This window comes from Caretta caretta, chromosome 13 (genome assembly GCF_965140235.1).
Source record: "Caretta caretta isolate rCarCar2 chromosome 13, rCarCar1.hap1, whole genome shotgun sequence".
Lineage (NCBI taxonomy): Eukaryota > Metazoa > Chordata > Testudines > Cheloniidae > Caretta > Caretta caretta.
Window position 1 is genome coordinate 5,535,233 of NC_134218.1, and position 22,065 is coordinate 5,557,297.

The following is a 22,065-nucleotide window of genomic DNA, read 5'->3' on the forward strand; positions in this document are numbered from 1 at the left end:
TGCATCTCAAGGTCCTTTTTTTTCCTTTATACATTGCCTGACAGAGGTCATTCCACTACACCTTGGAAAGTTCCCTCATGGTAGGCGATAATTTATATCCACTAATGAAGCCATAAGCTGATGTCTAACTAATAAAGGTTGGGAAGAACTTTCCCTATAGGCAGGTTATTCCATAATTGCCTTCTGCAGGTTTCCTTTGAAGCAGCTGGGCTGTTGAGACTGGCTATTGGATTAATTTGACCATGATCTGAATTGGCATGGCAATAAATACGTTTTCCCCAGTCTCACTCCCAAGCTTCCATAGCCTGGCAGCATGGGAACATTCCCTGTGTGATACGGCTATTATAGATACTGGGACTGAGATCTGCTTCTGGGTCATAGCAACCCTTTCCTCATCCCCTTTGTGCTACACCTAGCAACAGCTCTGCTTAACTCTGTGGTGTCTCTCTGTGGGGTATGTTTCCATAGAGGTGGCAGAACTTCATTAGCAGTCCTCAAGCATTCATTGGAGGCAAGATGCATGGACCTCCAGTAGAGCTGGTCAAAAATGGGTCTGTTTTCAATGGAAATGTTCATGAGATAAAAATAAAAAATAAAATAAAAAATCCCAACCAGCTCGAACCTCCAGCCCTTGTTTTTGAGGATCAGCCCCCAGCAAATGCAATTGCTTAAAATCCTGTAGATTTTTGTCTGTCATAGCAGCACGCTGCCTCCCACTTTTCCTCCTCCTCTGCCTAAAGTTAGAGCATGAAATGAATTAGTGGAACACCGGGCGTCACATGGTTTGCCGTACCAGTCAGAAGAATGGGACAGGGAATGAATTCACAGAACAAAGAGTGATGCCTTTTACCACTCTCAGCCTTCCTCCTAAATGAACGGCAAAAAAGAGCCATCAATCCAAGTAACCAGCCAGAGCCAGAGCAGAAGAATCAGACTGATTACTGACGAGGTGAGCATTCAGTATCTGTCATTCATAGCACCTGGATGAAACATTGTGAAGAGTGGGAATGGTGATTTAGACAGCCATGAGGATTGGATTAGGAATTGGGATACCGAGTATTTTAATTCTTGGTTTCTGGTCAAATCCATCCCAGATGTCAAGCAGTCCCCGAATGACAGAAGGGCAGCTGATAATAATTTATCATGGTATTAAGAAGTTTGGATGAGGAATATATTATTAGTCTGAAAGCTGAAGTAGATGGAAGGGGAGAAAATCTCTTTATTCTGTGTTTTTTGATCATCTGAGTGATGGGCCCGATTCCTGAGTCCGTTCCAGCTGCTTTAGACTGCTCCTGTAGTGCAAAGCAACTGGAAATCCATCTTCAACAGCTCCCTGAGGAGTCTTGGTGTGTTAAGGGGCTAGACCCAGCACAGTGGTACTATACTAACCACTCTCCTTGCTCTCATCGTAAGAGATGTGACAGGGTATCCCTGCAGTTCGGTGACCTCCAACTGCTAGAATGGCCTGAGGTGGTTGTTGGTGGTGGGGAATTTAGGGCAGACCCAATGAGGTTTTAATTACTCTGTGGGCTGGGTCAACTTCCGGACAGCCCCAGAGCTGGGGGAACACAAAAGGCATCTTAGCCCTTTATCTTTTCATTGGTACGTAGATTCCCAAATAGCCTTTGCCACCACAGCTGGGTGTGCAATTGCTGGACGATAACAGGGTAGAGGTCATGCAGACTAGTACAACTTAATACCTCCAATTATCATTGTATTCATTCAACAAATGGCTTCTCAAGGTGGGTATCCACTGGAGAAAACACTTAACCTTGGCTGCTCTTGCTGCCTTATTGATTGCCAAATTGAAGTTGGGAAAGAATTATGTCCTGCAGCACATAGGCCAGGACTGTGAGGAGTTTTATTAATAAATTCATCGATTTTAAGGCCAGAAGGGACCATTATGATCATCTAGTCCGATCGCCTGCATAAACAGGCCAGAGAACCTCATTCAATAATTTCTGCATCAAGCCCAGTAACTTCTATCTGAGCTGTAGTGTGTCTTTAAAATGACATCCAGTCTTGATCTAAAGAGCTCAAATGATAGAGAATTCATCACATCCCTGGGTGAGTTGTTCCAATGGTCAGTTACCCTCACTGTTAAAGATTTGTGCCATTATTCCTAGTCTGAATTTCTCTAGCATCAGCTTCCAGCCATTGGCATGATGTTTTCTGCTAGATTAGAGAGGTGCCCACTATCAGAAATCTCATCCCCATGCAGATACTTGTAGACTGTGATCAAGTCATCTGTTAACCTTCTCTTAGATAAACAGATGGAGCTTCTTTAATCTTTCATTGTAAGCAGGTTTTCAAGACCTCAAATCAGTCTTTAGCTCTTTTCTGGATTCTCTTAATTCCTTTCCAATTTGTCAACATCCTGCTCTTTCCATTTCTGGAACACGGAGTGGGGGTTTATCCGTTAGGATTAAGTGAACACACATCACATGATTCAGTTCCATCAGCTGCTTGCATTGGGCATTGGTGGACCGTGATCTTTCCCTGGTTCTCGTTCTGTGTTTCTGGGACTTGATATAGTTATGTTCATAGCACATTACAAACATTAATTGAGCACTCCTCACAGCTATCGGTTGTAACAGACTTTGAATGATGTAGCTTTACACATTTATTGCTGCTCTCCACAAATAGTCCTCTGTCTGGACTTTTAAAAATCATATGATGGCTTCTGCCCTATAGTTGTCTCAGTTACAGCTTAGGATGAGCACTGTCTGGTGTCTCCATGCACAACGTGTTCTGTTGTCGAGAAAGGAAGCCAGTGGGGAGGGAAGCTTGTGTGTCAAGCCTTTCAGCACTGGTGTGAATACAAACGCAGCTGCTGAAATGGGGCATGCATCCCAGGGGCACAACAAACCCAGGACGCCAGTGGCTGATGGAGGGCTGTTAACCTTTGAAAGTCTCTCCAGCATTTGTCTGGAAAATGACTTCGTACAGAACTTTAAACACTGTATTTTTAAAGAGTTATTTTGTGGACGTGGCTTGTATAATTTTGCACAGTGCAATGTCAAATCCCTTTGATGAATAGGGATAATTTCTGAGTGCAACCCCCGCTTTGGGAAGCAAACAGGAATGCATTGTTGGCAAAAGCAGGCTGGCTTTCATTCTCCAGGGGAAAGGTTCTCCAAAGCACCAAAGGGAGGTAGATACCGTCTTCCCATTGACATTCATTTTTATATTTCTGTATCTCAGTTCTTTCGTTAATGAGCTGTCCATGTGATGCTCCCAAATACTAGTAACTGGATAACATTCTGTGGCTGTGCTATTCAGGAGGTCAGACTACACGATCTAATGGCTCCTTCTTCCCTTCAAATCTCTGACTCAACAATACCTTCTATGATAATCTCAATCTGAAATTTCTAGGGCAAAAGGGCCATGGATGTTGCCTGGGAAAATACTATCACACGAGTAAGGCCCTACCAAATTCATAGCCATGAAAAAGATGTCACGGGCTGTGAAAATTGGTCTCCCCCTGTGAAATTTGGTCTTTTGTGTGCTTTTACCCTATACGATACAGATTTCACAGGGGAAACCAGCGTTTCTCAAATTGGAGTCCTGACTCAAAAGGAAGTTAGGTCACGGGGTGGGGGGGGGCGGTCACAAGATTATTTTAGGGGGGTCATGGTATTTCCACCCTTACATCTGCGGTGCTGTCCAAGCTGGGCGGCAGGAGAGTGGCGGCTGCTGGCCAGGTGTCCAGCTCTGAAGGCAGCTCCCCATCAGCAGCAGTGCAGCAGTAAGGGTGGCCATGCCAGACCAGGCCATCCTTATTTCTGCCCTGCTGCTGGCAGCGGCTCTGCCGTCAGAGCTGGGCTCCCGGCCAGCAGCTGCCGCTCTCCAGCTGCCCAGCTCTGAAGGCAGCCCGCCTCCTGCAGCAGCGCAGAAGTAAGGATAGCAGTACTGCAACCCCTCCCCACAATAACTTTGCGACCTCTCCCCCACAGCTCCTTTTTGGGTCAGGCCCCTACAATTACAACACCGTGACATTTCAGATTTAAATAGCTGAAATAATGAAATTTACTATTTAAAAAATCCTATGACCGTGAAATTGACCAGAATGGACTGTGAATTTGGTAGGGCCCTACACATGAGGCAAAACCAGTGAATTTTGTTGAAGGGGGCATAAGAACTGGCTTATTGAAACAGACAAATAGTCCATTTTGTCTAGTGTCTTATCTTTGATAGGGATCGATGCTAGACACTTCCAAGACTGTATCTCAGAAAGGAGTAAAACTCCCATATGAGTCGAATTGCGCAACATTATACCTTGCAGTGAAATTTCTCCTTTGATTCCAGTTAATGTCCTGAAGCATGAAGATTAATAATCCTCTTATTTTCTCGATAGTATAGTTTCAGACAATATCCTTGTTTATATAAATATCTATTCGCTTTCTGGAAAATACTAAGGGCTACTCTACACACAAACTTGCATTGGAAATAACTGAATTGGTTTGAATCCACACTTTGTGTTCTTTCAGTGCAAGTCTGGGTGTGAACCTTCTTGCAAAATGAAAGTGTCCTATTTTGATTTAGTGTCATTTGATTTAAAGTGTTTTACACCAAGTTAGTTATTGTGATACGATTTTGTAAGGGTAGAACACCCTAAGCCAATTGACCTAGTACCTCAGGAAGCGTATTCCACACAGTAAATATATATATATTCCATCCTAAATACATTGCCTTTTAATATTTTTCTGAGCCTTCTGATTCTTGTCTTTTGGGAGAGGGTTAAGCAAGATTGTCATGGATCTTATCTAACTCATTCATACTTTCCAGAGACCACTCACTTTTTATTATAGTCTTTTCACCATTTTAACTCAACAAGCATTGTCATTTCTGCCAATGCAATTTTGCTACTTTCCCCCAGAATGCCCTGGTTCCACCCTTTCATCCTTTGCCACAGAGTTCCAAGAGGAGAGGGCCCAGTAGACCGTGGAGTTTATTGCAGTGGCTGATCCTCACCTCAGAAGAATGGAGAATAAAGGCGATTTAAAATCCCCAGATAACCTCTGAAACTCCTTTAAAACCCACAATTTTGCAATCAGGTCTTTGCTTTCCCATTATCAAATGAAATATCACTTGACCCTGATTTGACATTTCACAGAATTACCTGGGCTTTTTGGAATAATACACTCCATGGTTCTCCTAATTGCATACCATTATAACCCCCATTCAGTCACTGCTGTTCAAAGCCACTGTCTTCTGCTGAAAGTTAGCATGATAAGGGCCAACTCTGATGGATGCACCTGGCCTTCAAGAGTCTCTGTAGCACTGTGCAGTGTCAGCTTGGCAGGAATCTAATCCAACATTATTTCCAATGGCAAGATTTCAGATCCAGACAGCTTCACATCCAAAAAGAGACTGATTCCATACTTGGAGAGTAAACCATACTCAAGCTTGCAGACATTTGGCTGTGATTTTAAGGGATCTCTTAACAATTGTGGGCATGTTTGGGGCTCGTATGAATGACAGTCTGGCAGCTACAGTTGGGCAAGCGAAAAATATCATTGCATATTTAGTCCCATTTATCAGCTCACAGTTCATTCACAAAAGAGACTAGTTTCTATGAGTCTAATCACCAGTGACAGTTATTCAATGAATGAACACAGCATCTGCAAACAAGTTTCCTCCTATGAGCTGTTCATGAGCGGCTCACTAGGCCTCTGAAGGGAGAAAAATAGTTGTGGCAAACTCAGAAGTACTGAATTCCAAGTGGAAACTAAAGCCAAACTCAGAATTCATTTCCTAATTTAAGCTTTATCATCACTGAGCCATGGAGAAGTTCGATGATAGAAGCGCTCCTTGATCGTCGCTTCTAGTCCAGCACTAAAGCAAATCCCAGTTGGGCTGCTAAATCCATCTGCACAAGGAGAGAGGTTTTCTAATTATTTTGTGCATTGAAGGGTTCAGTTATTAGAATCTGGACAGAATATCGCAAACACAGACAAGGACTGTCATCCTCAAACTTTAACTGTCACTCAAGTGCAGCCTGCTGGTCAGTCCTGAAGTTATATTCCAGCTGCCTTCTCTTCTCAGGAGTGATAGATGTGTCTAGTGGGGGCTGATAATTGAAATTGATTTGGTTGATTTCCTGAGTGACATGAACTATTTCTTTTGTCAGGTTGTGGAGGGGGAGAAATGGTTAGAAAATCAGATGAACTGGCACACACCAATTTAAAAAAATCAATACATATTTTAGGCTGCCTGTTATTTATTTATTATCATGATTTAGAAATGTCTGAATGATTATTATAGAATCATGGTTGTCACTGTGCCTCAGTGGGTCACAGCTGAGAATACCAGATTCAGGACAAACTGCTGCGAAATAGGGCAGACTCACCCTAAACTGGTGGTTATTCTACCATTAGATATACCAAGCCAGTAACAAAAGTAAACTGCTGTCTCACCACACTGGTTAACAAGAAGTCAAGAATGCAGTTGCCTTGGGCATTCCAGCACTTATTTTACCACCCAGACACTAGATTTTATGATGAGCGGTTATTGAAAAATATTTAATCAAAAAAGGGTTCTTCTGATCTCAAGAGATCAGCCACATAGCCAGGTCAATATATAACTCAGATCTTACCCCATGGTCATGCTGTTGCCAATCCTTTGATAGCTACAATATAAGAGAAAAGAAATAGAGAGTTAAAAAGGCTAAAGCACTCATACACATAGAAACATTGCAAAGTTCTTGTGTCAGGTTTGAAACAGTGATGGAATAAACTGCTAATCTGCAAAAAGTCCCTCTGGAAATTACCCAAACAGCCTGGGGGTCATTAGTCCTTGTTTAGAGCTTCCTTGTTCGAAATCTTGTCCAGAGAAATGAAGCCGGAAATGAAGACAAAATGGAGATGTTTCCAGCAGGGTCTTTTATATCCTCTTCCATGTGGACGGAATTTTACCGTCCCAAACAAAGCCCCCAGTACAGTTTGTGGAAACGTACAGGAAGAAGATGGAGTCCAAGGTCACATGAGCCAGTCACATCAATGACATACGTGGTCATATTTCAATCATACAGCATCACAATGGCACATAGTTTTTCTTCATTTATCCATTTCTGACCAAAATGCAAACCCACTCTCTAAAATCTCTGGTAACATAGAGTCATTGAAATGTAGGACTAGAAGGGACTTCAAGAGGTCATCCAGTCCATCCCCCTGGGCTGAGGCAGGATAACGTGTACCTAGACCATCCCTGACAGGTGGTTGTCTAACCTGTTCTTAAAAACTTCCAGTGACAGGGACTCCACAACCTCTCTAGATGAGCAGTTCCAGAGCTTAACTATCCTTATAGTTAGAATGTTTTTCCTAATATCTAATCTAAATCTCCCTTGTTGAAAACTAAACTGATTTCTTCTTGTTCTACCCTCAGAGGACAATTGATCACCATCTTCTTTATAATAACCTCTTTGCTAACATGGTTATTTGTGTGCACCCACCCACAACGTTCAACTTGCTACTTTTTCCTCTAACCCAGCAGAGAATACCATTCTTCTGGATTTAATGGCATTCCAGGTGCTACTGTAGAAGTCATTAGACAAACTAGAGAGTTAAGACTGGAGCCATTTCATGGGCTCAAGTGAGAATATTTTTTCCAGTCCAAGATGATACTTTTGACAACCAGTTACGACATGAACTTCAGTGCCAAGGAAGAGGAGACATTTTAATACTGTTAGTATCTTCTGCTCCTCTTCCCTCTCTACTCCCACCCCAACTACTTGCCTGGGAAGGGGAAGTATGGGGTGAACAGCTGCTGCTCTGCCCCTCATGGTTGCATTCCCAATCTGAGAAGGCTAAGCTGTGTTCTGTGTATCCTGCTCAAGGGAATAACATGAAAGGACTCAATGCTTGTAAAACTAAACTGGCTTTTTATTAAGAGGCCCATGCAGAGCTCCTGCAAATGGAGCTAGTATTCTAGCCATGTGCTCACATGCTGAACCCTCCAGGTTCCATGCGGGTTGCTACGGGAGGATCAAAGGGCACTCTACTTCTTCTTATGCCCCTGCATGACTGAGCAAAGGCTGCGACAAGCTCATCTCTTAGGTTCGTTCATTTTTCTTTCTTTTCCCTTTGTAGTAGAGATGGGCTACAGCCAGCTGTTTAGCTGTTCAGCCCTACAAACAGATCCACCCTTCCCCAAATGTTGTGTCCCCTTCGTGTCTGTCTCCACTTTCCAGCACATTTGGTAACTGAGTCAGCATGACACAATGCGGCTGCACCACTCAATGGGAACAAGGGCGAATTCATCAGTAGGAGTGAAAATTGGATTTTGGGGAGCCAAATTTGATCTGTGCTGTGCTCTTGCAAGCAGTATGGCAAGAAAGCAAATCCCACTGTATTTATCCCCCATTAGCTAATTCCTAGTGATCGACAAACCTCATTAACAGGAAAGAGATTTGGAACAAAGACAACAGAGATTTAACCCGCCCCCAAAAACACTTTGTTGCATAGTTCATCAGTCAATTTTATCTTACTTTAGCCTGCAGGCATTTGCCATGGGTGCATCCTGCTCTTGGCCCCCATTCTAATCACCCCCAAACTGTTGGGACTGGATGAACAGCTCAAGCTTTTCCTTTGATTTATTTCTCCTAAGTCCTTTTGCAGACAGCACTGAGAAAGCACATTTCACACAGGTGTCCCCTCTTCTGCATTATCCTTCCAGCTTATTGCGTGGCACTCAGCCATTATGCCTGCCACTTTCTTTGTAACCAGACTGCTGTCTCCCAGAAACCATAGAACTAAACAGAAGAAACCCATCTGCAACAAGTCAGTACATATTGGCACCAGTGCTAGTTGAAGAAAAAATGGCAGATGCTATCTTTGCTTAACAATGCCCCTAGAGCACAACTTTAGTTAGGTGTCCTTGCTGATAACCAACAGGGAATTGAAGGCACAAAGCTGGGCAAATTCCTTTCCCCTTAGCAAAAGAAGAAAACCAGATTATGTAAACATCCCCAAAGCAATTTCCTTAATCTGTTTGTGTCTTGTCTGAACATAAGGTCAGAGCCTCAGCTGGTGTAATGACTTCAATGGAGCTTTGAAGATTTATGACAGTGGAGAATCTGGCCCAGGAAACGAAGCTTGGAAATTAAAAATTCCTCCCCATTTTCTGGCAGCGCAACAGGCTGAGTTGTTATTTCTTTTACTTGGGCCTACAGGTGCATTCGCAGTCACCCTACATCATGTACCATGGACAGTCACCTGTGGTTTAATCTCTTGATTAACCCCATTCCCATTCCCGCCTTTATTTGGCTTTAGATAAAGTGAGACAGCTGGTAAATGTTACCCCATTTAAGTAGTGTTCATCAGTGCAGAAGCAGTGGCCCTGGGGTTCAGCTAGTGCCACTCTCACCTTGGGAAATGGAAATGTTGGGTTCACATATTTCAGGAGTTAGGCCTACAACCTTTGTGGTCTATTATAGGGTGGCACCGTGAGAGTTGCCATCCTGGGGGATGATATGTGAAACCACCAACATCTCGCTGCTTCTCTCAGGGGGGTTAGATGGCTGTTAAAGACCCCATGGATCTTTTTGTACAACTGCCCAGGGCCTTGGATCTTGGTACAACACCACCCTTCATAAAAACAGCATCATTGTGTGAGGTTTTGCTGGGGAGTATAACTACTCCCTGGGTCTGTAGAGTCATTGTACTACTCGTACATGCATCGTGACTTAAATATGAAAAGGGGGTGTACACTACACGATTCTGCTAGAACAGTGGTTCTCAAACATTTTTTTTTCGCAGACCACTAGAAAATTGCCGAGGGTCTCGGCGGACCACTTAATGCCCCACATACCATTGCTGAGTCATTTGGGGGGGCAGATTTTTAAGATTACATCTGTCAGTATAGGTTCACATACCTAATCTATATGCACAAGCAAGTGTTGGAGTAAGAGGAAACAGGGCTTGGCAGGGAAGGAACATAGCTTCCCTGCCTCTGCTAAAAAGTGGAGTAAGTGCTCTCACGTATCTGCCTTGGTGTGGGTAAGTTGGGCTCCCTCACATTTCCTCTCCTCCTTAGCTAGTGCCAAGGGGAGCTCCCCATGCTATTTCAACCTCCTTAAACCCCTGTGCATAAAGACCCAGTGTGCTCATACAGACCAGGTATCTGTTTATTACACATGGGGGCAGATACAGTATGATCCTGGTTGGACATTGATGTGGGTCAGATCCTCAACTAATTGAAATCAGCCCAGCTGCATTGACTTCATTTGGGCTATGCTGATCTATGCTAGCTGAGGCTCTTACTTTATGCGCGTAAATACTTGATTTTTGCATGCATACTCTGTATTTGCTCATGCGAGTTTGACACCTGCCCAGTCTTGCAAATCTTGCTCTTTGTCTCTAAACTATATTCAGGAGCAGTCTACTTTAAAACAGGATTGTCAAGGTTCCTTCCCCACTCTGAACTCTAGAGTACAGATGTGGGGACCTGCATGAAAGACCCCCTAAGCTTATTCTTACCAGCTTAGGTTAAAAACTTCCCTGAGGTACAAACTTTGCCTTGTCCTTGAACAGTATGCTGCCATCACCAAGCGTTTTAAACAAAGTACAGGGAAAGAGACCACTTTGAGACATCTTTCCCTCAAAATATCCCCCCCCCAAGCCCTACACCCCCTTTCTTGGGTAAGGCTGATAATAATCCTCACCAACTGGTACAGGTGAACACAGACGCAAACCCTTGGATCTTAAGAACAATGAAAAATCAATCAGGTTCTTAAAAGAAGAATTTTAATTAAAGAAAAGGTAAAAGAATCACCTCTGTAAAATCAGAATGGTAAATACTTTACAGGGTAATCAGATTCAAAACATAGAGAATCCCTCTAGGCAAAACCTTAAGTTACAAAAAAGACACAAAATCAGGAATACACATTCCCTCCAGCACAGCTTATTTTACAAGCCATTGAACAAAAGAAAATCTAACGCATTTTCTAGCTAGATTACTTACTAACTTTACAGGAGTTGTAAGGCTTGCATTCCTGATCTGTTCCTTCCAAAAGCATCACACAGACAGACAAAACCCTTTGTCCCCTCCCCCTCTAGATTTGAAAATATCTTGTCCCGTCATTGGTCACTTTGGGTCAGGTGCCAGCGAGGTTACCTTAGCTTCTTAACCCTTTACAGGTGAAAGGGTTTTGCCTCTGGCCAGGAGGGATTTTATAGCACTGTATACAGAAAGGTGGTTTCCCTTCCCTTTATATTTATGACAAGGATTTTCTTCTTAAGCAGACAACTTACCATTCTGATGATACATAAAGTCTGCACAGAGGCAAATCATCCTGAACTGGTTCAGTCTCCCATCATGGAAATTTCACTGGGATGGGTATCTGTTGCTCATTAACTGTGGAATGAAATCTGGTAGATCACTGTTATTAGGCACTCTCATGACCCTTGCTGGGACTTAAGTCCTCTTTAGGACCATGCACCTGAGTTCAGATTTGTGGCTACATGCCCAGACTATCTATCTTGCTTCATCTTCTCTTCTGGCTTGCAAATGCTGGTTGTTTAGTTAACACTTGCTCTCTCCTTCTGTGATACCAGGGATGAATCCCACTCCAGATGGTTGTAAAGGTCAACAGGAACTTATGCAGAGCTGCACATTGGGAAAACTGTCTCCCAGTTGGCATTCACTAAAATACCTGCCTATATAACATAGCATTCCAATGCAGCTGGCCATTACTGGCAGCAGCAGAATGTGAAGCTGTCGGACACAACACAGTTCTCTCTCCTCTAACGTCATTCTCCCATATGGTCAGGCAATTATTTTCACGGCACAATGTCAATACAGCAGGACTAGACTCTGCTTTACAAAAAAATGTGCCCTGTATTGTACATCCATAGATCACAAGCAGACTCGCTTAAGTTTCCTCCATAAACATCTGCTGTCATGAAGTCTGCTAATTGCACATGGGCAATTGACTTTTTGCCTAATTAGAACTAATTTGATTCTTTTCCTGCTTATAAAGCCACTCTGGTCAGTGGGAGTTTTGCTGTAGACTTCAATTTGATCAGAACTGGGTCCATAAAGAATCTCTCTAATTGCGCTGGCAAATCTAATGCAGTCTCATTGTCTCATTATTTTTCCCCCTTATAACACACATTTAAAATGAAAGCAAACAAGAACAGGAATTAAAGAATTATCCTCCAGTCTTGAATGATTTCTAGTTTTATATCCACTGTGTATCTGGCTGCCAGTTAAAGTCTTTCATTAAAAAGACAAACACAGAATGTGTAGTGCCAAAAGAAACAACACATGGTAGGCATGTTTTCTCAGTAATTCAGACTGGGATGAACAATAGAGGACAGAATTAGGAACCCCTATGAGCAACGGACCAAGTATGAAGAATGGAATGGTAATTATTTAAGTGGACTAGCTGAAGTATGATTTTCAACTGACTTAACTTTTTGGATTGAAATTTATCCTTTTAGAACAGTAAGAAAAATGTAAACCAAACCGAACCCTGTTTCTGCATTTCATGAGGGGGAAGGGAATGCAGCTGCTATTGTTGTTTATTGATGAACCAATGGTGAGAGACAAATGTGGCTAATGTTACCCATATGAGTAGTCCCATTTAAGTTGATGGGACCACTCAAGTGAGTAAAGTTATGCATGTGTGCATTTGTAGGTATGCGGCTTACATCTGTGATACCCTGATATGTAGAAAAGCTATTTTGTAATAAATATTGGAATTTTCCTTCTTTCTTTCTCCTTCCAGTTGTTGAACAGATAAACCAGAGCTATGAAACTACATTTGTTCTATTCCATCCTAGACTACTATCAGTCTGAATGTCTGATATCTTAAGAATCATCAGGGTTTAGGAACATCTATGACATTTCAGTAGAGGACGGGCACTCCAGGCCTTTAGTGACAGAAACACTTGGATCTACCCCGGCAAGCACAGATTTTAAAATTCTCGCCACCCTAATATATATAGCCAAGCAATTTTAAATGGCCCCAGTAGGCTCTCGAATTAAACTGGTATAGATAATAAAAACAAAAAGGAAATAATCCACCACAAGGGGATAAATAAGAAAACTTGATGGCAACTCTTTCTGAAAAGCATGTGAAAATTTTGATTAGATGGTTATCAACAAGAGGGTTCTGTATCTTCCTTCCTTGAAAAATGTAGATATATCTATAAACATATTATAGGCCTGCTGCTGAGTTGATATGATATGATTTTAGCACTACTGAAAGTGAGAAAAAGAGATGGTTTAATCCCCAGGCGTATACCTCCTCAAGACAGAGTTCTTGACTATAGATGCAATTTTGCTGTTAGATACAGACATAAATAGAATCCTTTCCAGCCTGAGATGTTAGGTGAATTGGATTAGCTGTACATTATAGGATATTCAGATGAACCAAGGAAAGTGCCATGTGTCCATTTATGTGTTAAGAAGATGCGAAATGTCTCCATCCACCTCTCTGTCTCTGGGTTTGATTCAGCAGGACTTTTCCTGTATGCTCGCTGGTCCACTAGAAAGCTCTTGGACTTCATCACCGTGGAAACTAATTAGGATAGTTAGTGATAAATGAAACCTAGTCCCCTTCTTCGACACCTGTGCAATGCACATTATAATATACAGGAAGAGGCTGCAAAATAGAGACTGTCCTTTTAAAATGTGGCCTGGAGTAACACAGGCAACCTGGCTTCCCATGCAGAATGGATGAAAAAAATACCAATTCCAACAATTGTCTAACCAGAACAGCACGGCCATTTGGAATCATCTGCATAATTCGGTCCTGCCTTCGCCACTCATGAATAATGCTGTCATCTCAAGCTTATGTGCCAATAAAACCGAGAGAGCACCACATTCTACGGCAAGACTGCTATCGATGTGGTGTCTCCATATCTGCAGCAGTGCTGTGAAGGCTTAAGGTGACCAGGCGGCTCCGGTCAGTACTGCTGACTAGGCTATTGATTATCTGGTTGGCGGCACCGTGCAATGGGTCTGGCAGACACCCTGCTAGCCTCCGCGCCACGCAGCTCCCGGGAAGCAGCCAGCATGTCCCTGCTCCGGCTCCGATGTATAGGGGAAGCCAGGGGGCTCTGCACACTGCTCCCGTCCCAAGTGCCACCCCCTGCAGCTCCCACTGGCTGGGAACCATGGCCAATGGGAGCTGCGGGGGCAGTACCTGCGGACGGGGCAGGGCGCAGAGACGCCTGGCCGCGCCTCCGCATAGGAGCGCGAGCTGGGACATGCCGTTGCTTCCAGGAGCTGCTTGAGGTAAGCACTGCCCAAAGCCTGCACAACTGACCCCCTCCCAGGCCCCAACCCCCTGCCCCAGCCCTGATCCCCCCTCCCAGCCTCTGAACCCCTCGATCCCAGCCTGAAGCATCCTTGTGCATCTCAAACCTTTCATCCTCAGCCCCACCCCAGAGCCCTCACCCCCAGCCAGAGCCCTCACCCCAACTCCCTGCCCCAGCCCAGAGTCCCCTCCCGCACTCTGAACCCCTCATTTCTGACCCCACCCCAGAACCCACACCTCCAGCCCAGAGCCTATACCTCCTCCCACACCCCAACCCCCTGCCTCATCCCAGAGCCCCCTCCCATACTCTGAACTCCCCAGCTTAGAGCCCCCTCCTGCACCTTAAACCCCTCTTCCTTGGCCCCACCCCAGAGCCTGCACCCCCAGTGGAAGCCCTCATCCCCTCTTGCATCCCAACTCCCTGTCTCAGCCTGGAGCTCCCTCCTGCACTCTGAACTCCTCATTTCTGGCCCCGCCCTGAAGCCCCCACCCCCAGCCGGAGCCCTCACCCCCTCCTGCACTCCAGTCCCCGAGCCAGCCTGGCGAAAATGAGCGAGTGAGTGAGGGTGGGGAGAGTGAGTGACAGAGGGAGGGGGGATGGAGTGAGCAGGGGCGGGGCCTCAAAGAAGGGGCGGGGCATGGGTGGGCCTATGAGGAGGGGCAGGGCAGGGGGTGGGGCAAGTGTGTTTGGCTCTGTGCGAGTAGAAACTTGGCAACTGTTTAAGGCTGACCCTGTCTTAGAGCCCTGAGTGGTTAGGGGATTGGCCAGAACCCTATTTGACTACAGAGCTAGCAGAAAATCCCCCCCACTACTTCCCAGGCCAGCTCTCATCTGACTGGAGCATGGGACTGCCATTTGAGAAGGGACTGGACGGGGCATGCGGCGCTGCTGTTGCCCCAGCTGTGGGCGCACAGCTGGGCAAGTTGAGGGTTTGTTCTCAGGGTGGGGGCCAGGCCCAGGGATCAGCCTGGTTCTGTGGCTACTGTGCATTTGTAGCACATGTGAGAATCAACCAGAGGCCAGAGGGAAGGAGGTGCCCTGGTTGGGGGACTGATGTTAAGGCTAAAGGTAGCACAGAGCACTCTTCATATGTGTAGCAGTGTCTTTGGCAGAAGTTTCACTTCCTTCTTGATTGTGCTGTGATCTAGTTGTGCGCCTAGCGGTTACACTCCACTCCAGAGGTGGCTGCATGTTAACAGTTGACTGAGTCATTAATACATTTTGTGAAATATTTTAGGATGCATCAGGATGAAAGGAGGAACATGAATATTGGGCAATACTGTTAGTACATATCACACATTTGAAGAATATGTTTTTTTTTATCCACTGTGTTTGTACTAAGAAAAGGAGTACTTGTGGCACCTTAGAGACTAACCAATTTATTTGAGCATGAGCTTTCGTGAGCTACAGCTCACATCACTGAACCTCAATGAATCACCGAGGTACAATTCTCTTAGTTATAATATAGGAAACCGCAAGTTACAAAAAACATAAAGAGCAAACACAGGCATTCTGGTTCAGGCACTTCGAAGAAGGAGAGATTCCTATCTATACCCCATCCATACCCCTGGAGATATCAAAAATCATCCCAAGTATCAATGTCTCTTCTATAATGGAAAGGTGGACTGATTTGTCAGGAGCTCACTTTGTTTCTATTTAGCATGAGCTCTCTTCAATTTGACACATTGTATGGAGCGCACACTTTCTGATGCCTTTCTTCTGAAAGGCTTGTCTCTGCATTGATTGCCACAGTCTCTATCGGCTAGTTTTGCTATGATGTGAATTTGTTTCTCTTGGTTTTTTTATCTGCATTCTTCCCAGCCATTTGGAACAATGCATTTTTATTGTGTTTTATTACTTAATGTATTCTCTTTCTTTTCTCCCTTAATTCTCCAAGGCAATTTTCTATTTGTTCTCTGACTGTCACTTCTTAGATATATTCATACTAACTCCCTCACTGCTGCTGGACCACGTACATAGGTGTCAGCAGTTATTCTCAATGAAGCTTCAGAATGGACTAGGTCCATCTAACCTAACTTCAGAACCCCATTCCCTGGACATGTCTGCTTCATTGCACAGCTCTGTAGGGATGAAGTTTTGGTGTTGAGGACATGGTCATGAAATGAGGGCTTTTTCTTATAGCAGTAACGCTTCTGTCATTGTCTAGCCAACTCTTCAAAGTTACATTAGCCACTTCATTTCAGGGAGGTTGAATTGAGGGAATGTATTGTAAGGACCATATCAGTTATTCCACTGCCAACACAGGTATCTCCAGTCCTTTCCTGGCAACTATTTCAAGTAGTGTGAAATTTGCCCTGTGAACAAGCCATGAGCATCTTTTAAGATTCTATCAATAAAATGCAAAGGCCTTGTGTGTGATCTCTGCACAGGGGCAAATCTCACCCATTGAGAGCCAGTGACCAGAGCCTTTGAAGATAACAATAGCTATTGTCTAGGCCAGTAGAAAAAGGCTATTTTGTGATAACCTCAGGCCGAAAAAGGGTAACAAATAAAAGAAGATCCTAGGATTCAACTGTGCCCATTTTCTACTCTCATAATCATCACTGTCCTAGGGACAGTGCAGTTGACGTTGAATGACTGATATCAACAGCAAGTGGTGATGGTGATGTGTACGTTGGCTGTTTGTCCATTCCACCTCTTTCTTCCATGGTGCTTATGATGCAGAGAGAACAATGTCTTTGCAGGACACACGGAAAGTCAGCAAATTCAGGCTGTTTCAGACCAAGGTGGAAGAGCAAGTTCTAGGGCTCCTCACAAAGTGTTCCCTGCCAGCTCCTTTCCTCTCTTTTATAGTGAAGAGAATCCAGCTCATGCACCTCTGCTGACTGCTGGTGTGTCAGTATCTCATGGGGGGAGAGGTGATCCCCCAGGCATAAAACTATAAGGTGAATCCTAGGAAATCCATGGAGATGTGGCTAGCAAAGAAGCCCAAGAAAAGTAGAAAGTCTACAAAACTTGAAAAACCAAGCCTCAGATAAAAAAACTCATTTTGGGTCAAATATCACCCTCATTTTCACCACCTACAAAATACTCCTTGTTCAGGAGAAAGCTGGAAAACCAGACTCAATGCTCCAGCAAAAAACAAACAAACACACCTCTTTCTGACAGGCTGAGGTACCATTTTCATCATGGCAGATGCTGGGCAACATACAGAGAGGAGAGGCCATTGTGACTCAACTGTGATATTCTTTGTCTTAATGACAGTAATGATGACATTGCAAAGCCAGTTTGGAGAAGAGTCATCACCTTGTCCTTCCATTATCTCTGCAATATTGCTGATGATTTAATGAGGTAGGCACAGCAAAGACTTCCTTCCTCCCACCTTTCTAATAAACAACTAATTGTCCTTTTGTGCTTTGGTTTCATCTGGCTGACCTTGACTTAGCTCCAGACACCTGCAGATGAAGACAAGGGAGAGCAAGGGTCACATTCTAGTTTTCATGAATGATTCAGAAAAGCCGCAAAAGCAGAATGTAGATGGCATAGGACAGGGATGGGGAAACTCTCACCATATGCACCACTGGAAATGAACATAAAAGGTCTGATGGGCTGAGTTTAATTGTTCTAGTGCTTATTATTAGGAAAAGGAAATACAAATGTCTCTTCAAGATGAGTTACAATGAAGGTTTTGACTATCTTTAGCTAATGTAATGTCGTGTAGTTTAGAAAGAAATTTTGAATGTCTTGAACATGAGATAATCATAGAATCATCAAAATGTATGGTTGGAAGGGACCTTATGGGGTCATCTAGTCTATCCCCCTGCACTGAGACAGGAGTAAGTATACCTAGAGCAGGATTCATTCTACTTAGAATATGTGTATGTGCAATCTTTCTCTGTCAGTAAATGAAATGTGGGGAAAAAATTGTTAATTTTTTTTAAAAAAACTCAGAGATCTTTCATGGCCCCAGAAACCCTAGTGCAGGTGCAAATTTTGCACACAAAATAGAAGTCCTGGTCAAAACCCTTTTAATAATTTATTCCTTCATGTACACCAGAATTTACACAGCACTCCTCTTCATTACTGAACTGGGACCATTAGTGAATGGACCGGTGAAGTGGGCCAGTATGGATTTCTGGTCATTTTTATTCTGATTTAATCAGATAATATTTTGAAACAACAGTTGAGTGTCTTGATTGGAGCACCCTTTCCAATAATTCCAGCATGTTAGATAGTGCTCCCCAACTCATGTGACCCTTAATACAGTGCTCGATGAAGGGCTTGTCTACACTGCCCCGCAGTTCACACTATGGAGGTGTGAATAGCAGTGCGCACCAAAGTGCTGCGGTGTAACTCCCCCATGTGGATGCTGTGAGCACCTACTAAAAGGTTCCTAGTTCACATTAATGTAGTCCTCTTCAAACAGGAACCAAAAGAACAGGTGCTTTATAGAGGTGGGTTCCAACCAGAACATTCCATTTGAATAGCTCTGAGGTTTGTGAGAGCTCAGGGCTGGATCGGAGCTTTGTGGCCACGCATCCATCTCTAACCCTTTCTAGAGTCTCCTGTAAAATATACTAGTGACCTGTAAATCCCATAGTTTCCAGATATTCTCTTCTCTGTAAATGAGGTAATAGACTGTGCTGATGGAATCACTTACCCCCTTGGCTTGCAGACTGACTCCATTACCTTCAAGGACCTTCCGCACACTCCATTGGCTCCTGCGTAGGGAAGATAAACAAGCCGGCGTATTCTTTGCATTTCATGGATGAGATGCGAAATGGAGTTTTGGGATGAATTCATAAGTCTGACAAGAGGAGGAGTTCTCTCAGGAAGGCCTGGGAATCAGTTAGTTCAGTTTGTAAGTGACTGTAGAATTTTTGAGTGTGAGGCAGGCAGGGAACAGGCTGATAAGTGACAAGTCTATTATACACCATTATCCAACACAGTGAGTAGAAAAATGTATTCACCTTAATGGAAGATTTGTCTCCCTTCCTCATGGACAAGATAAAAACAAAAAAGGGAAGAGTAATAATTAAGAAATTTGTCTTGTAAGTGCACAGCCAAGCACGAGTTGAGATCCTTGCTATGATTAATGTACAAGCAATCATGTTCTGTTGGATTATGCAGTGAATTCCAAGCAACTGCTCTGAAAGTCTCCAGGGGACCATCTGTGTGAGTTTATGGTGAGGCTGGAACGTAGTAGCATGTCAAGGAATGTCTGGCACAAAGAACATGCTTCTCACCCTTTTCCGCCTTGGCAGATTTGAGACTCAACTAACAGGCTAATATCGAAAGGAATGGAAAAGCAGGTGGGACTTAGGCAAAGTCTTTTACTGAGAGCACAATTTAAATACCAATGTAAAATAATAAAATCACATTTAACACATTGACCAATGTCAATTAAAGAGCTTCTTGATTTAAACAGAACTCTACCAGCCTCTCTTGCCTCTGCAAATAGCCCCAGTAAATAAGAGCCACCAGTCTTAAGACCCATTGGTGCAAGAAGGTGCAATTTGCAGATTGTATCCTTCTGCACTAGCAAGTACTGCTTGCCCCAGAAAGGATTCACTGTTGTTGCTTTCTGCTGGTGATAGCCTCACACTAGGGCTGTGTGAAAATATTTTTAGCCAAAAATGCAGATTTGTGTTGAGCTAAATGTTTTGCCACATGTCTAACTTGACTAATTGTTTTAGCTGAAAAACAAAACAAAAAAATTCCTAAGATTCTAAATGTGTTGATTTTTCAGTTCAAAACTTTTGTTTTCAAGTTATTTTTACATATTTTATTTTAAAGAATGTGTCAATTTCAAAATGAAAACAAAGCATTTCATTTCGGGTTCTGAGTTTTTGGTTCAGGGAAAAATTTGAATATTTTTTTTGTGTTGATCCAAAACAATTTTTTTTTCAGAACGGCCAGCAAACTGAAAATCATCCACACTACTCTCCTCATGACAGACCTTCCACTGTTGGGTCTGTTTTCCTGGCTGAAATTGCATTGGTGGAAATCAGCACAGACCCAGTAATAAATAGGGCACTACAAATTTTGTGAAATGCTCTGGGATCCTTCAGATGAAAGGTATTCACCACTCCCCCCACAAAGCAATTCCTTACTGAGATATAATTCCCACTAAAATGAATGGTACTGCAGTGGGACCCTCCTTCCCGCATCAGCTGTCAGCAGTGTTTGATCTGTAGACCTTCACTACCAGAGCACAGGCCTCTATCACTTCAGCTAAAGAAGAGGCTCCACAAGGTGGCAGCAGTACCAGGCAGTTATCCTGCAGTGGACCAGCTGCAACATGCACTCTGTTAGTGGTTTCCAAGAGTGTTATCTCAGTGAGGATTAAAGTCTGCAACAGATTTTGAGACCCAGAAATCCTGGGTAGGTTTTGGGCCATGTATTATACCACTTTCTATGGAGGCATTCCTTTGGGATATCAGTGTCTCAACGTTATCCAGGCATTCTTTCTTCCAGAGCAGAAATAAACTTTACAAGTTATATTGAAAAGACTTTTTAGTGTTAGCATCCACAGCAGGAAGAACACTAATAAACTGAAATGGCTATTGAATGTGCAGTGTCAATGAAGCAATTACATTTTGTCCACATGCAGTTTGAAGAAGCCGATAATTAATGACCTAATGAGGAGAATTCAAAACAGCCCATTGCTCAGCTGAGACCTCATTTTTCTGTCACTCTGTACATTGGATTATTAATTTATTTTGCAGAGCTGGAAGAGTCTGATAATTGGTTATGCACGTGCCCACACACACACACCTCCTCCATCTTGCTTAGCCTGTGCACACGCAGAGGGACATTGCCCTGTGTGCACACACATGGAGCATCTTGTTAAGAGTATGTTTGTGCAGATAGAGTTTTGTTTAATGCGCGAGCACACATAGATTGCAGCGACTGCAAAAACTAAACACGGACACGCTGCCTGGTTGTCTAGGACATTTTAGAGAAGCTTAGCTCACCTACTCACATCTCTTGGGGCTCCATCTCTTGATGTGCCTTGATCAAGTCTTTCATTGTAACCCCACTTCCACAGAAGGTGAGCTGAAAACCCACTTGCTCTAGCAAGAGAAGTTCCTCCATTCTGGAGAGTATGTTCAGCAAAGCTAAAGATTTCAGTAATTATAAATCCTGCCTATCCATAACCTTTTCTCATAAATACATTATCACAATCTGCATTATGGAGAGTCCATTGGAAAGGTGTTGTATCCATGGTACCATGTGACAATACAAATGAAAGGCCCTTGTGTGACCTACAGTGAATTATATTGAAAGAAACAGGAAGAAGTTGCATGTTTCACTTCTCAAACCAATAATCTTAGGTGTGTGGGAGGAATTGTTTTTTCTGCTGATTTTTGATGAAAACTCCAAATTTAAAAGTCATTTGCTATCTGGCTGAAGTGAGAATGCCCTTCCACCATCTCCACAGACACTTCTTAATCCAGCGGCCTGAGGATCTCAGTTGCTGTGAAGGGGAATGAGAGGAAGCTTCCTACATCACTAGCTGTATTTTGATCATGCAAATTTTTCAGGTGCTATCAAGTCCCAGAGCAGGAGGGAGAGTATGTGAGGTGGATGAAATAAGAAGAGGCTTACGTGAGGTAAAAAACAGAGACAGGCAAAACCCCAGACAAGCCTTGAGAATCCTCATTCTCTGCTTCTTGCGGGCTATCTCATTCTGTCAACTGCATGCAAGCTTCTGCATCCATGGTAACCAGAATCGTGCATCCAGCCTGAGGCCTGGCGGGTTGAGGCCTGGTCATTAAGTTAGTCTGTTGCAGCTTGTTAATGTTACAGCTGGGTAGAGTAAGGAGGGCCATTT

The 22,065-nt window shown here is 43.5% G+C and overlaps 1 protein-coding gene across 5 annotated transcripts in view; it reads left to right on the forward strand.

Annotated features, from left to right (window-relative positions):
* The first annotated feature begins 560 nt into the window (after window positions 1-560).
* The window catches only part of LOC125622350 (uncharacterized), a 57,314-nt gene continuing 35,809 nt past the window's right edge, over window positions 561-22,065 (forward strand). For 2 of the 5 annotated variants that reach the window (XM_048820340.2, XM_048820337.2), the window contains exon 1: window positions 561-949. In XM_048820340.2, coding sequence (XP_048676297.2) covers window positions 872-949 — 78 coding nt within the window. In that variant the 5' untranslated portion in view covers window positions 561-871. The remainder of the gene's footprint in view (window positions 950-22,065) is intronic. The other 3 variants (XM_048820336.2, XM_048820339.2, XM_048820338.2) reach the window with 2 other exon arrangements.